This window comes from Camelus bactrianus, chromosome 2 (genome assembly GCF_048773025.1).
Source record: "Camelus bactrianus isolate YW-2024 breed Bactrian camel chromosome 2, ASM4877302v1, whole genome shotgun sequence".
Classification (NCBI taxonomy): Eukaryota; Metazoa; Chordata; class Mammalia; order Artiodactyla; family Camelidae; genus Camelus; species Camelus bactrianus.
The window spans coordinates 70,000,174-70,017,740 of NC_133540.1; the positions used below are offsets into that span (position 1 = coordinate 70,000,174).

Here is a 17,567-nt window from a genome sequence, read left to right on the forward strand (position 1 = left end):
AAATGCTAAGCCCTGCTGGGAGTACTAAATGCCAATGAGGTTGATGAACTTTGTTCCAGTAATTATCACACAAAATGGGCAACAATCTCAGCTGTGAAAGACACCTGAGTATTTACAAAAGGATAGATAGATAAATCCACTTATGCAACAAGAAAGAAAAAATAGTAAGAAGGTGACAGAAGATGGGGGAAGTGAAAATTTGAGAGATTCCGTTTTAATGATATCATAAAAAGTTCTTCCAAACTATCTTTAAACACTCATTCAATATTGTCTGCTCTGTCCAAACCTAAGTATTTTATTACCTTAAAAAAAATCAATAAAAACAAAGTATCCATGCTATAAAAGTGATTTTCCCACTATGTAATTAAAAAACCAAACCTGAACTCCCAGAAGTGGCTCTGCACTTAGAATACCTAAATTAGGGATCACATGATCACAGCCATTACTTTTTCAAATGAACATTTTTTCATTCCCATTATATCATTTATTTGCAAATCCATACATATATTAAGATTTCACATGCTAGGTTCTTGTTTTGTCAAATTTTATGTTACATACTCAACATTTCTACATCTCAAAAATTTAACTGAAGACCTAGAATCTCACTTACTAAGGCTGAAACATAAGTATCCCTTATAAAACCCCAAAGAAACAACCCCTTTTTACCTAGAGCAATGTTTGCTTCTAGATTAACTAACTCATATCAAATTTCTCCTCCATGCGGTTGTAACTGGGGGAAATGGCCGTGACTGGTAGTGCAGTACATGAGAATCTGGGCAAGAACTACAGTAAACAGGATGTTTTGGACAAAGACATCTGGTTAACTGTACATCCACACTGTAGCCTGACCAACAACCATCATAAAGACAAGCTCGTTACATTGAAAGTTCTAAAAAAAAATAACTGAAAATATATCTACAGGCTTCAGTACTCTCTGTTAAGTAAGTAAATGTCATGAGTAGATAAATAGGTTGTATGAAAATCTCCTTTACTTAGGTCTAAAGTACTGTTCTTATTTCATCCAATCTCTACAATATTGTTTCCTCTATCAGATACAAAAACCCTCACACACCAGTCAAATTCCTCTTATTTTAACAAATAACTTTCCAAAATGCCCAATATCCATTAAAAACTTAAAAGAAAAACCAAAACCAAAAAAAAAGCCCCCTTATTCTAAAACTATTAATTTACCATAAAATATACTGAAAAAGCTTTTCATAACAGACTAGAAAAACACCTTTGGGATTATCTTGAGATTCTTGAGCCTTCTGACCACAAATGATAGAAAACTGCCATGTGGGAAAAGACAAAAGGCTAATTAACATTTTAAAAGCAGAGAGTGAACATCCATATGAAATATACATTACGTAGTTAAACAAACTAATTTTATTAACCTTCTAGCTTGGCATGAACACAGGGTAGCTGGGCTGGAGGGAATGTAAAAGAAAATACTCAACAGCTTAAAATTAACAATGGGCCCATTTATTCAAGGTAGGATGGTTCTCCCATTTCAGCTTGAGGACTGAAAGTCTCTTTCTCCCCTCCTCTAGGAGGGAAACCCTGCAGCTGGCCTATCACTCAGCTATATTCACAGCTTCACTCAGAGTCAAGCAATGGCAAGAAAAGTCTCTGTCTTCATTCTGCACTGAAAACCAGCACAGAGAAATGTTGACTTTGAGGTGTTCAAATTTCATCCTTCAAGGACCAGTTTAATTAATTTCTCCTGTAGGAAGCCAACTCTCCATCCCTGAACAAACACAAAAGGTCTATGCCCTCTGAAAATGAGAAACACTTATCTGTATCTCTGTCATTCCATTAAATATTGTCTTGTGACAGGTCTTACGACATTGTCAAGTACTGCATTTATTTCTTTTCTCCCCAACCTTTGTACTCATTACTCTGTCTCTTCTTCAGTGGCTTCTAGGAAATAGTCCTTAAACTATTGAATAAATGAATTTATAGCAAATTGTTTTCATGTGTTTCAAGTGTTTTCTCTGTTCTATGTTATACTCTTCAACAGGGCCCCAGACTCCAGGAAATGGAACATTTCTTCTGCTTTTCAAGTTGAATTCCAATCTTGTCTGACCTGGTAACAACTGGTCCTCCCCTAACTCTTGAGAATCAAAATCTTTATTATTTGGTTATTAAAATGTCTGACCTTATTTTATCTGCTAAAGAAATACCATAGATGTGTTTATGGAGAATTGGGAGACTACCTTCAGGAAATCCAAATATTGATAGTTAAGGGAAAAACTCTAATATCATACATCAGAAAATAACACACAGCAGACAGAATATTTCAACTTTAGGATGCTATACTTAAAAGGTAATTCAAAGACACAGTATTCTTTGTGTAATTCCATCGTGAGGAGCATCAACTTGCCAAAATATGACCTTGAATTGTGCAACGTCTCCTATTTCTTATAAAATGTATTGGCAAAGACCAACAAACCCACACTGCTACGATGAAACCCATTCCCACATTCCATGGCTTCAAGGCAATTCCATAAATACAGGGTCATGAAAAGATAGCCTGCAAACTCCAGTAGACAGTATTCCATTTTAAGGTTAGGAAACTGAAGACAATAACATGTGACCAGGCAGTTACAGCTATCTAAGGATATTTTCAAAAAGTCTGCAAGAATTACCAATCTTATCTTAGAAATCCACATACTAAAAAAAGTATGCAAAACTCACACAAAAGAGACTGGGAACAAACCTGAGTGTAATGTTAAAATTTTATAGTTTGTATGCTTTGGAAATAAAGTCATATTCAATATATTCATAGGCTGGTAACAACAAAATCTCAAGAAAACAGAAAGTTCAAGTCCCAACCAATGGCTTATTCATCTCAAATACATTTGATATCTCTGCATTCCGGTATTATAAGGGAACATAAACAGCCCTTTGGAGTTCAACATAATGATACCTGACCAGAGGAAAAATTGTGTACTTCTGAACTCTATATATAATAAAGATACAGGTTCCTAGCTAAGTACAAACTTGCAATTTTGTTTCTTTTTCAATTCCAACAGACTGTAAATTAAAAAACACATATAACTACTGTTTCCTATAATTTTGGGGGATTTGATGTTTCAAGTCTCTAAATAATTTTCTTTTGAATTTCATACAATTGTAAAAAATAACAACTGAGAGAATACCGTGCCAGACCTTGTTAAGAATTTTATACACATTATTAAAATAAGAGAATCACTAAATTACATTTTTTCAGGCATGCTTTCAGGTTTTAATTGCTTCTTGATACTATTAATTAAATCATCTGGTGATCACTGAAATATATTACAACAATTTTAGATAATTAAGGCATAATAAATATAACCAGATAACTAATTAAGATGAGGTATAACATTAATAATCTTACTGCCACAATATAACTTGGTTATTAGGCACACATCTTTATTAGGGAATGTTACCAGGCATGTTTAAGCTGAACCACACAAGGGGTTAAAAATAACTACAATGAAAGGCCAACAGCCTAGCAGCTCAGTTAAGCCAACATTCCCTCTCCTCCTCCTCCCGTTCCCATCCTCCCCAGTCCAGAACGAACTGCATGCCCCGCTGCACAAGACCCAACAAGGTCACCGGAGATGGCAGAGACTTTTGTAAGAGAACAGAAATAACTCAGCAGCTTTGTTACCGTAGTCTCTTCTAATCAGTATGTTCAAAATCCTTTAATTAGCACTCTGTCTACACAAGGAAAGCATTTCTTCTGTGCCAGGGGAGGGCGCCTATGTATGTACACAGTGTTCTGTTGTATCAGCATCACAACATGGAGCTCAAATTGTTGGCCAGGGAACTGAAGCACAGAAAATTCTTTTAAAGGCATGGCACCACAAAATGTACATAATCCATTTGCACCTCTATAATCATACAACAAAGTGATGATTAAGTCTGTTTCATTTAGGTGTCAATTTGTTTCTGGACTTTTTTCCAGCAAAAATGGAAGTATTTAAACAATACTTTTCTTTAGTCTATTATCATAAACTAGGATAGTCAAATTTAATATAGAAGAATGCTACCAGAATGTGAAAACAGACAATGTTCAAATATTGTTCCTTTCTTCGTATTAGCTCTTTATTAGGAGGGGAAGAAAAACACTGCTTCCCTCCAAGAAGAATAAATCTACAAGACACATTTTTACATGGATGCTTTACATTTACATTTTCACCCAGCCACGAAGCCTTAAAACTTGCAGGCTGGATTACATATATGTGCTTCCTTGTAAAAATCTGAGTAACTGGAATCAAGATGGAATTCGGTGATAAAGGTATTTAAAAATCCACAGCCAAGAAACAAGGAAAACTTCACTAGTGAATTGGGATTTGAAGCATTTTAATAGAGATATGTAATTGTTACAAACTTATTTTTAATCTTTCAAAATCAAGGTGGCTATACATATACTGTAAGAAGTGTCGTGTGTATATCTGTATATGTTTGTAAATATTTATACATATACAATTAAAATAAAAGATAACCTTCTAAATACCTAACCTGAGAAACAATCTACCTAATTTAAGACAAAGCTTATTATTAGGGAGGCAGCACAGTATAATGCTTCAAAGCCAGCCCTTCCACACCAGCCATGTGAGCTCACAGCACAGTTCCATACAATGAGAATAACACCACTACTTCACAGGCTGGTGTGAGAACTAAATGAAAGGGTGCAGGTAAAGAACCTGGCAAAAATCCAAAAGTTTGCTAGTAGGGGGAATAGGGATTTTCATGTACTGTACAAAAGTGTAAATTGGCACAACCTATCAAAAAGTATATATATAATTATGTATATTATATCCACTGCAGCATTACTTATAATAGCAATACTAGAAACAATATAAATGCTCTTCAATAGGGGATTGCTTAACGAAAGGTTACTTCCCTACGAAAGAACTCTATACAGCTGCTAAAAATAAAACATATATTAACAGGTAAAGTTCTCCATGGTAAATTGTTGAGAAAAAAGCACTGTGTAGAACCTGTGTATAATATGCTACCATGTAAGTAAAAGGGGAATAGATACTCATATTTATCTGAATATACAAAAAAAACCCGTCTGGAATGTTACACAAGTAATTAACAGCAATAACTACCTACTAGACATGAAAGTGAAACAGCACCTGATACACAGTCAAGCCTCAATAAATGAAAGCTGTAATCACTCCCCTCATCAGTATCATCAAGAAAACATATCCTTAAAATACACATGCAGAATACATTCGAACTAAATCCATAATGAGGTAAACAATCTCAATTATTCCAAGGCTATCTAGTTGGCGATCCAAGTCCTTCATTTCCTCTTCAAAGGTAAGTAGCCTCTGGCCATTTTACTTTAGGCTCTCACCTTCACCAGAGAGTGAGATAAGGAAATAACACCAAAAACAGCCATTTTATTCAATATTGATCAATACTTTCTAATCAACAGCTTTTAGGAGCTGAAAGGGACAGTAAAAATCCCATAGTGCAAAACTTCAATAACATATGAAGAAACTAAGGTCTAGAGAATTCCCAGTGTTAGTGACAGTTCAAAAATTTGGATTCTGCCCCTAGTTAAAAGCTTTCCATTTCATTATTAAGAAAGGAGAAAACAGGCTTAATTGAAATCAACTATCCTTGCTAAATTCCCTCCCTAGCCCCTTGTTTATTTTAGATAACTAAGTTTGCTGAGATCAAATTCCATGAGCAATTCTATTAAGCAGAGCATGGGTCATCCAGAGAATTCAACAACTCAGTTCTGAATTTTCCAGGACTATGCATTGAATGAACATCTGTAATAAAATCAGTAGTTTGCTTACACTGGAGATTGTCAGAGGCATGTTGAAATCCTTGCCACCTTGCAGCCGGAAACCCCAAGGAGCTGGGCCAACCAAGGACACACTGTAGTTGCTCATGGTTCTAGTGACTCCAAGTCCAATCCCCAAAAATGAAAGAAACTGTGAAAGAAAATTAGATGGTTAACAAAAATGTTTATTTGAAGACATATTACATATTTAAATGGATTTACTATAAACCTAACAAAATTAGTTCAGTATTTTGTTTTGGGAGGCAGAGGAGAAATGCAGAATAAGTTTATAATTAAGTTTTCATTTCAGTCTAAGAAATGGAATCCATGAGCTACTATACAATTTCTAAACTCAAGCCAATTTCCATAGCCTAAAAATTCCATATCAGAGTACATTTCTGGACACTCAATCAGCTTTACAACTTGCTATAATAAATTTGTGGCTTTTCGCATACAAACTTTAATTCAAAGTGCTTTACAACACATCGTATTATATTTTAAAAACCCAAAATTTTATTTCAGGTTTAATTCAAAATGATTTTCCCATTCTTTTTTGCCTACAGTTGGCAAGAGTCCTTCAATTTCACTCACTTAAATTCTAAGTTATTCTAACATATGAAAAGAACTGCAAATCTGTAGACTCTCATTCATGCTTTGCAAACACTAAACTCTTTAAAATGAGAAGTTGCTTTTTAATGTACAAAAGTATTCTCTCCAATTATAAACTACAACTTGTATTTCCTCTTACAGAGATATGGTATTTGCCACACTTAAAATTATTTACTTTTTTTTCAGAGTATGATGGACAATACTCTAGCAGTGATGTTTTAGTCAGAATCTGCTTTCTGTTTAACATACACACCCCATCAGGCAAAGCAGAGTGAGCATTTATTACAGAGAAAAAGACTGACTAAACGTGGTAGGAATATACGGTTAAACTCAAAGCATGAAAGAGAATTAGAGCTTTAGAAGGGGCTTCAGTGCTTTCTTTTTTCTGTTTTGCTGGAAGCATGCTCATAATGACTCTCATGATAGTACTTTTACATAATAAAAAACTAAAGAAAAAAAGCATGACTCAGAGTTTGGTATTGGTTGTTATGGTGGTTATATGTGAATGGGAGAAATTGGGAGGAATAGAGATTTTCTAAAATGTAATACTAAGAAACCTAGTATTTCCCTCTTTAAGAATATTAGTAATATAACAGACGTATAATTTAATAATTTTAAAGCCACATTGAAAAAAAAAAAAGCTGTTTAAGACACACTTCCTTGGAAGTCTGTGCTGTTTAACCAAATCGTCACCTTCTATTACCTATCTTAAAATATTACTCCATTTTTTAACCCATTCAAAATTTCAACTCCATCATGTCATATTAACAGTGGCAGATGTAGATATTTGAACCACTAGGTATATTAAAAGCAAACAGATTCCATCTTCTCACATAGGGAAAATGAGGCAAAACTTTCAAATAAGTCTAGTTCTTAAAGAAAATTAAATCACTGAAAATCTGCACTGCATCTACCAAGAAACAAAATGGGCTTTTCCACTGGCACAGTAGCACACTAAACTATCAGGCAATAATACGTGACTTTAGCACTGATGTAACAGGCACTAAAAAGACAAAAAGGCGAAATCAGAGGTCAAACTTTTAGATGTGAAAAACAAACAGTAAGGAGGTAATAAGGAGCCACACATGATTTAACTTTCTCCCTACAATAAAAGAAAAGACTTTCAGAAAACATGTAGAGAAAGACTGTCTCGATAATGGCACACAACACAAATCAAAAAGTGTGTAAAGTCAGTAGATATTTCACAGGCAGCCTGCCCTTCCTTTTTTAATCTTTAACTTGTTAAGAGAAGAATGTGAATGTTAGGCTCAACTTCCTCTAACCCCATTATTCCCTACAAGAAAATGTATTTAATTCCTGTATCAACCCATGTACCTGCAACTTCCCTTTACTTGGGGGCTCCCTTCCTGACTTCTCCCATTTGTTACTAAAAGTTCTAGCACTGGCAAGGTCACAGCTACACCACAGAACCAGTGTCAGTTCATTTCTAGTCTGTGTCGTTTCCCTTTCTGTATTCTCTCTTTGCTAGCTTTATGTGACTTAAAATATTCTGATCCCTAAGCAATGGTAATATTATTGGCTTTTTCCAGGTCTCCTCCATCTGGTTATTAGTGCCAAACTCTTCCTAAAATACCAGTCAGGCAGGAAATAGTGAGCAGCCTTTCTGCTTTCCAACACGTAGAAAAAGTTGGAACTTCTGCAGAGTGCTGGATTTTCTTTTAGGGAAAGTCCAAACCATGTCTTCGCTCTAGGACTCGGGAAGGAAGGTGGGTATTTCCCACACTTCTATCCTAGCTTGTCCGGTGGGTAGGATGAGGAAAAGGAGAACTCGTGATGAACTGCTCAGAGTAACAAGAAGGGTCTGAAACGCAAGCAGTATCTTGAGATACTGCTTTTTCCCCAGACTGAGAGGCTGTGGAGGTAGAGTGGAAGAACTAAAACCACAGGCACAGGATGAAAGCAGCCGAGCAGACAGCTTTCCAGCAGAGGTTCACGCCTAGCCCTGTTTGCCAAATAAGGTTCCGGAGCCGACTGTTTCCGAGGCAGGCGGGTCCCAACGTCCTCGTGGTCAAGAAGGCGGACTTGAGATAGGATCTGGCGATCACACCCTAGACCTGCGTTGCCCAGCGCAGCCACGAATTTTCTTTCCAAGCCCTGCCCTGTCCATACGCCCTTCCCTGTCCATACGCCCTTCCTTTTTCCACTTATTGTCAAACGAACTGGAGGCACAGTCTTACAAAAGCCCCAACAAGTACGCAAGTATTAATAAACCTGGCGTTCACGACAGGTTTTTTTTTAAACAATCTTTTTTTTTAGACGCACGGTAAGTTTTCCCCTAACAAGTTACACAATTCTAAATATTCGGAGGGAAATAACATGCTTCTCAGTAGCGTAAGAGCAAATAAAAAACCAACACGCCACTCCTGTTAAGCCCCGCTCCTCCCTACACCCGCGGGGACTGGCGCAGGACGTGGGAGGACCGGACGCCTAGGTGGGTGCCGGGCGACGCCCGGCAGCCGCATCGCAGCTCGGTGCGGGGGTGCGAGGGCCCCTCCGCGCCCGCGCTCGCCACGCCGGGCGCCCAGCTCCCAAGTGCCTGCTCGTCCCGGGCGGCCCGGGCTCCGGAGACTTCCAGTGCCCGCTCTGGCCTGGCGCCCACTCCCACGCCGCCCTTTCCCGAGCGCTCCTCTTCCCACGCAGCTCTCCCACCTCCGCCGGTTCGCGTCCAGCAAACACCTGAGAAGCCTCCCAGCGCTGGGCGCGCCCCCCTCCTTTCCCCTAGCGGGGCTTCCCTCCAAGCGCTCCGCGCACCGCGCTTCCCCTTCTTTCCCTCCTCCCTACCCGGGGACGGAGACGCGCATCCACGGCGGGCGGCCACTCACCTCAGGTCCGCTGCGGCGATGCCTCCGCCTCAGACGAGCGCTGACAAGTGACTCGCGGTGCGTGCGCCGTCCCCACGGCCCGCGGGAACTTCCGCCTCCTGGCTCCCCCACCGGCCCCGCCCCCAGGACAGGGACGCCCCCTCCGCTCCCGGCCACGCCCTCGGGCAGGGCCGGGCAGGGCAGCTCCGCGCTGGAAGAAGGCTGCGGCTGAGCCTAGGGCGCTGGCTTGCTGGGGAGAGCTGATGCCGCCGCGGAAAAGCTATTGCACTACTGAGTTCGGGGGTAGTAGTCTTAGGGGATTTTGAGCAGTACCTGCCAAAGGTCCGCTCCGCCTGTATGTTTTGTAGTGGACGCATTTCTCTCTCCAGAAACTTTGAACTGGCAAGCAGTTGCTTTGGCTAAAAATAGAAGAGGGCTTTGGGTAAAACTCTATGCAAGTTCAGCGGCTACTGCCTGGTTTTTTGAGAGAGCTTTATGTGCCCTGGGAAGTGAAGACACTGAAGTTTACTTCTCAGGAAAAATGAAAATCCGTAACTTTAATATGTAGAAGTTAAATCCTCTGATCAATCCAGAAGACTGTGATAAAGAGCAGCGGCCGAAAGTGGTTCAACCACTATAATCTCAGCTTATTTTTTGTAAGTCCAGATCAATAGTCCACTTTCCCGTTTCTGTGAAGTTGCTTCATTTAGCCCAAGCAATTTATTCAGAAGCAAATTTGAATAATGTTCAGTCAACATGCAGAAAGTAACTTGTTGGCTTCTTTTAAACTGTGAATTGGCTTCTAAAAGGTAAAAAGGACCATTTCTAACCAAGGCACGTGTAAAGCAAGGATCACCTTAATGGAGGTCCGTGAATCCCCTAGAAGTGCAAACAAAATTCTAGAGAATGTCCAAAATTGCTCTGTCCAAAACAGTAGCCGCTAGTCACGTGTTGATATTGAACGTCTGAAATGTGGCTACTGTGACTGTGGCCCTGAAGTTTTGTTTTATATAAGCTTAATTTAAATTTAAAAACTGAAGCAGGTAAACATGCTTCTGTTAAACACAACTTTCTTGTTTGGGTTGAACTACATTTCACTTTACCACTGAATTTAGTGCCCAAACGGAGCTATGATGGAAATGTGAAGATGCACACTGGATTTTGCGGACTAAGTATGAAAAACATAATGCAAAATATGTCATTAATAATTTTATATTGATTACATATTGAAATGAGATTTTTTAATATTTGGTTAAACATAATTAAAATTAATTTAGCTTTTTTCAATGTGGATACTAAGACATTTTAAGTTACCTATGCTGACTGGCATTATATTTTCATTGGATAGTGCTAGTCCATAGTTTTCATCACATTCTCCAAAAGATTATGTTGGAGGAAAGGGTTTGCTAGTGTGAGCTGATTTGGAGAGTGCTTAAATATATATTACAATAAATAATAATAATAGCTACCATTTACAAATACCTATTACGTGCTAGATAGTGTAGTAATCCTTACAATAACTTTATAAGACAAATGTCATCCCATCAAGGAAATTGAGTTTACAAGAGATTACAGCTTGTGACAATTCCCCCAGGCGATGGCTAGAATTACCCTGTAAGGGTCTCATTTCTGCTCTTCCTCCAGTTTGCTACTGATACAGTTAATCGGAGCCTGAATGAACTAATGACATCAAGAACTGCAGGCAGTGTATGAAGGTATCACTGGAGGGTAAGCATCTTGAGATGATGAAGAAGAGTTGAGAGTGAGGGGAGTGTTGCTTACCTATGCAAATTCAATGTTTGCCTGCAGGTGCTAGCCTGCCTCAGAATCCTCCTCCTCCTACCACAGTTTAAAGCCTGGGGTATAGGGGAAGTGAACCAAATTAAAGTATGATGCACAGGTTAATGTTTATCCAAGTGTCCTCCAAAGAACTGCGTCAAAATGGCACAGACAGCTTGTTAAAACTGCAGTTTCCTGGTCCCCACTCAGACCCAGGATCCTTGCAGGTGGGCCCAGGATCCCACCCTTTTAATAAATATCCCCCTCCAGAGAATCATTCAACTGCAATATTTAAAAACCACTTTCCTAGAAGTATTCCAAAATCCTCAATTTACTGTGTACTATGCTTGGATGAGAAGCGTGCATCCCAGACAGCAGCAATTTATCTCAGTTTCCTCATCTTAAAGGAAATGATAATGATAAATAATGTTTGAGGTTATCATAAGAAGTAGAAATTTCATGTACATACACACACACACACACACACACACCACACACACACACACACACATATATGTATATATAAAGCACTGTGCAGCATGTTTGGCATCAAGAAGATGTTAAATACATGGTAGCCATATGAAACTTTCCTAACCAATTGATTAGCTTTATTTATGTATCACACAAGACAAATAGGGAACATTAACATTCATTATACATGTACTAAGTTCTTGACTTAGGTATGTTATTTAATTCTTACAACCATATAAAGTAGGTATTCTTTCAAAGGACAAAACAAACTTGGAGATTAAGAAACTTAACTAAAGGCACACAACTAATTAATAATAGAAGTAGAGCAGATGATCTGACTCCAAAAACTCTGTCCTTTTCATCTCAACACACTGTCTCAGTAAATTCAATAAGCCATCCAGCTTAAAGACCAGAGAAGGAAAATGGAAATCTCTAGCAACTAACACTATTGAGGACCACAGAGGTGCAATCTGCACCAAATTATGGAAATTAAATAAAAGCTGAGTTACTTCTATATAAGAGAAGATGAAACTCTTGAACAACTTCTGGTGGGTATGTGCCTTAACTTGTTTTAGAATGAATTGACACTGAGCCATTCTGACTCCCCTTCTCCGTCTCCCTCATGACTAACATTTATGAAATGGTTGGCCATGGTTTAAAGGACAGTCTGTGACTACAGACTAAGGAGAAGATAACTGAACCATTGGGAAATCAGACCAATGTCCTTAACCTCATTAACTCTATGGGCTAAGCAATGAGGCACTAGCCACAAAGAAAACCTCATCACTTTATCAAAAAATGCACAAAAAGCTGAAGTAGAAAAAAAAAGTAGATCAAAAGATTAACTGATTTAGCAGGAAGAGTTTTTAGGAATATTCCCTCTAAACAGAGTATTTACCTATATGTATAAATGTTTGATCTAACATTTTATTATCCAATGGATGACTCAGAATCCTGTTGCAGTACTTCAAAAATAACAGAGACTTTAAATTACAAGATGGCATGGCTATGATGAGTTTTTACAGTTGCACCCAATAAACTATAAAGTGCCAGTCTTTTAAAAGTTTCTATATTGCTCTAAGTCATTTTACCTTTTAAGTCCTAATCCTGAAAGACAAATAAACCACTCATAAGTATGAGTATTTAATTTTTAAAATCTGGAATGGAGAGGAAGATTAACTATTCTAACACCTAAAGAAACATTTAGTAACCTAAGGAGAAATGCATACTGTCATTCTAAAGCTTACTAGGGAACCCTGAGAGAGGGGCCAGAGCTAAACCAGGCACAGAGTGGAAAGGAATTAATGGATGAGAAAGACTCTAAGAACAGGTGCATGATGCTTAGGTAACTGAATAAGCATATGATTGAGGAAGAAGTTAAAAAGAAGTTTAAACTTTTAAAAACTAGTTTCAAAGTTTCAAGTCTGGGTTTGGGGGGTAGTATTGATAACCGACTGATACTGAAGGAAGAGTGGCAAATTTTGAAGGGACTATGCATTTCCCTGGCAATGTCCGGTAAGCAAAGAAGCCAGTTGGTAAGTGAGGGATATCAATATGAAGGGTAGATAGTCTGGTCACCGAAAAAGTACTCGGGAGCTCCAAGTTTGAGAATTCAGAAGAGAATATTCCTTTTGATGAGAGCCAGCTTTAGCCAGTCTGATGTTTTGCTCAAATAAAGTCATTTCTTTGAGGAGTCTGGTGGGTGGTTGAAAGGATAGAGAATATGTGATTTTTGGAGATGAGATGGAAACAAAACATGTAGGTCAATCACTGAAAAAGTTTGGTGTAAGAAGAAAAATGTTACTTGAAGAAAGTCAAGAAAGTAAGAAGTAGGCCTGGGGCACAACTTCCCAATTGTGGTGGTGCCAAGAAATTAATCTCCCCAGCCTGGGAGGCAGGGCAGGCTGGGAAGAAGTCTTATTCATTTTCCTTAGTTTCCAAGTTTGCCTTCGTGTAAAAAGAGTTGAGAAGCCAAAACCAAAAAGAGATAAATTTAAAAATTGTCAGCTTTCCGTGTACTTATTTTAATGTCTTGCATTTTTGTACCTAATGAGTTTAAGAGAATGTGAAGAAAAAAGATTTAGAATTCTCACTGTGAGATTGCTCACTTAGAAAGATCTTATTTATAAAAGATATTGGGTCATTCTGGGAGAATATGCTGCGCCTACATCTTTATACAGAGTCCCTTTATTAAATTATTTTCAATTAGATACCTTTGAAGGTACCATCTGTTTCTTCTTAGGACCCTGACCGATACGTTATTGGGGGTTCTTTTTATCCTCACCACCTTGGATTAATCATTAAAATGCTGTACATGCTTATTTAATGAGCACTTACCATGCCCCATATTCTGTTGATATAAGTGATTTTAAAAGCAAACCTATTTAGTGGAAAATATTAGATTTTGCTCTTTGGATTTTTAAATTGATAATTTTTTTAATTAGGCATTTTCAGTTTTTTAGAAGCATTCCCATTAAAGTGTTGTATTATAACCCACTGTCACTTAGAATCTGGAAATAAATATTTTCTTTCTACATTGTCCACTGTTTAACCAGTAAGAGAGTTAGTAACAGTTGCAATTATTCTGAGTCACAAATCAATAAAATACTTCTTAAATCAAAACCTTGCCTGTGTATATATAGGAAAGTATATACTGTGGTTATCTTTGGGAGATAGGATTATGAGGCTGTTAATTTTTTTCCTTAATAATTTTCTAAATTTCAGATTTTTAGAGAATATTTAATATCTATCATAAGAATAAAGCAACACATATTTGTTTTTTAAAAACTACGTGAATTGACTAAATTATAATACTATAAACTTACATTAACCCAAACTTGATTTTAATTTAATCGGTTTTTAAATCTGAATTTCTTTAAGTGCGTTTTGTCCCAAACCACTGATGTAATTTCTACTGATTCGTTAAGTAGTTTTTCCACATTGTCTGGGTTTAGAATTTCTCATGCTTTTCCATGTATCTCTCCATCAGTGGTGGAGCTATGAGGACATAATTATTAATAAGACTAGCGTACAAATAAGGTCATTTAAGCAAGTGGTATTTTGGATTGGAAAGATCCTAGGGGAAATCTAATCATAATAAACTTTATTTACAGTAAAATCTCTCTACCCAAAGACAGTACCTCTGCTAAGTATTTTTAAAATCCGTTTACATACTCTGGGAAAAGCAAAGAAACTAATATTTTCATTGGAAGGTATCCACATGTTTAGTCATAGTGGAATGCATTAACACATGTCACTCCTAGCCAAAATGTAAGGGATGCTGTGCTAAGAATGATGAATCAATTCATCAAAAATCTGTTTAAAGTATAGAATTATTTTTAAGATAAAGAATAATATGAAGGAATGGATATGGATCAATAACAAAAACCAAAACTATTCTTAATTCCACTGAAAATATCCAGTTTACACATCAAATTCTCCCAGTATGTAATATTTCCACATCTACTGGCATTTAACTTCACAAAACTAATTCTAGCAAATTCCTCAAAGCTATTTTCTGCAAGCTATGTGGTTAACTGATGAAGAAAGCAAACAGGACATTGCAAAAAAAAAAAAAATCTATGAGATGTGAAACTACAATCTTTAAATATTTTCATAATCTGATTCTTTCATATGACAACATATTTTTAAACTATTCTTTAGCCAAATTTGATGCCTGCTTCTTCTCAAGATTTAAAAGTTTTAACAAAATAACTGCAGTTTTGCTATAGACAAATAATAAAATTAATTCATTTTTACTTAAATATTATTACTTTAGGCATTAAATCTTAACATTTCAGAATTTTGAAAAGTCTATATAGAAATACTATCAATGGTTGCCTCTGGGTAGTGAAATAATTTTATTTTACTTCTATTTTTTTTTGTACTTCTCAAATTTTCTCTGAAAACATTTTACTTTTATTATAGATGAAAAATTAAGAGTAGCATTTTTATATATATTAACATAACATTATTTCGCATATATTGTTCTATACAGTGGCATATACACATAACAAATATCTTTGGGAAAAATTAGAATTATAAATAATAACTCTTACTTATCAACACTAATAGCTAGATAATCTTCTGAATCCTTTGCATGTATTGATTTATCTCATCCTCACAGCAACCATAGGAGCTAGGTACTAGTATTCTCAGATGAGGAAATGAATGAATAGAGTTAATATGACTTACTCACAGTAGTATAGCTGGCTGGTATAGGCAGAGCTAGATTTTGAGCCCAAATAATTTGACTATAGAGCACATGTACTTAATTAAAATAAGTGAGTGCTTTCACAGAGTATATTATGGATGTTTGTATCTCTGAAAATTTCTTTCAAGCCAGTCTGATTCAGCCTGATGTGAGTCTAATTTAGGATGTAAACTTGACAATTTTTATGTCTTTGCATAAATGAGTATTAGGTGAAAAGCTACAATAAGATAAAAAGATTAATCATAATAAAAGTCATTTCAGGATTAAGAGGTAAATCTCTAAACCTGATCATAAAGAAAATTTTCTTCAAATAGTTTAAGCTGCAACCATTATTTCTATTAAGATTTATAGCTTTCCTTACAGAAAAGGGCCTCTTAATAATAACATATCTTTCAGTATGTGAAAAAGAACCAAAAATATCAAATTAAAATCTCCACAGGATATTTGTTTTTCTCTATGAATTTCTTCTAGGAAGCAAAATTTGAGAACATGCGTATGGTTGTTCCATCTGTGCAAAGTCAAACATCCAAATTAAATCTGAAAAATATTCGCAAATTTCATTCAGATAAATTCAAACCATCAGATATTTTAAAATACCTAATTTTATTTTCTTTTTAATTTAACCAAGGTACTTGATATAGATACATCTTAGTCAATCTTAGTAGAGCAGTCTTAATCAAAGCTACAGTAAATGTCAAAAGAAAATTTGGTAATTTTTTAAACAAACACATTCAACACACCATATTATTAAAGTAATTTGACAAAAACTACTATGAAAACATAGGCAAAATGAATACCACAGTGAGATAAACAAGGCACATTTTCCAAATTAATATCAGTTGAATGTCTCCTTTAATGAGATGTATTAGGCTGACAAGTCTTTCTATGTAGGATTTAATCTTTAGGGGAAAAAACTGAGGGCAGCCCTAGTTTTCTTTATATCTGTCTGGCCAGATTCTTTGAAAAATTCTTGCAGCCTTTTTGTTATATTAGTATAATTTTATATTACTTATAAAATGTATTATTTATACTATTAAATGTGTATTTTAAAATTTATACTACTTTTATACAATATAATATAGTATAATATAATATTTGAGTTATATATGATTAAGTCAGAATTATCATTTTGGAACTTAGCCTCTTAAACACTTAAGTGCTTCTGTCCCAAAGACAAAAACATATGTAAATTTTGAACAAGAGATCCCGTTGGCATACAAGGGGACAGAGACCTTAGAGTACAAGGAGAACTTTTAGTTATTTTAAAAGAAAGCAGAAACACTCCTAGGAAAATCAAAATCCTATCTATTTCACAGATATTTCAGTATGATCCACGGGGCAAACAAGTATCATCCCCTCCTAGAAAAGACATGAGTTGGTTCATTACCACTTGAGCCAAAGTGTCAACTGTTACACATAGATCCAAATATAGTGGCTCCTGGCAAAGAAACAGCACACAGGGAGAGGGAGAGCTGGTCGTCACCTGATAGCATTGCCTGGGTAACTTGAGCTCAAGTTTTGCTTGTTGTGGAGACAAATGCACTGAAAATCCAGGCAGTGAACAAATCATATTACTGCAATTTTAGAAAGTTCTTTGAAGATGAATTTTAAGTCTCCTGATGGGTCTTTTTGTTTGTTTCTGCTTTACTTTTTATTGTAGAATTTTCAAACATACACAAAATAGAAAGCTTCAACGATTACCATCAATAATATAATTTTAAAGTTGTATACGTAGTTTTAAACAAAAGTAAGTCTTATACATGACAAGATTTCACAAACTATTTTTCATTTTAAATGAAGAAATGTGGGTTTTAGTTCATTCATATTGCACTTAAAAAGTTGGTTAAAAAAAAGAAGAAAAGAATTGTCAGAGTTT

General features: G+C 36.3%; 1 protein-coding gene across 12 annotated transcripts in view; it reads right to left on the reverse strand.

Annotated features, from left to right (window-relative positions):
• Positions 1-9,406, reverse strand: part of PDLIM5 (PDZ and LIM domain 5) — a 185,413-nt gene extending 176,007 nt beyond the window's left edge. For 11 of the 12 annotated variants that reach the window (XM_074343691.1, XM_074343728.1, XM_074343686.1 and 8 more), the window contains exons 1-2: positions 9,250-9,406; positions 5,811-5,948 (exon numbers count right to left, since the gene is read on the reverse strand). In XM_074343691.1, coding sequence (XP_074199792.1) covers positions 5,811-5,906 — 96 coding nt within the window. In that variant the 5' untranslated portion in view covers positions 5,907-5,948; positions 9,250-9,406. Of the gene's footprint in view, positions 1-5,810; positions 5,949-9,208 lie in introns of all 12 variants that reach the window. The other variant, XM_074343667.1, reaches the window with a different exon arrangement.
• Between the last annotated feature and the right edge of the window lie 8,161 nt (positions 9,407-17,567).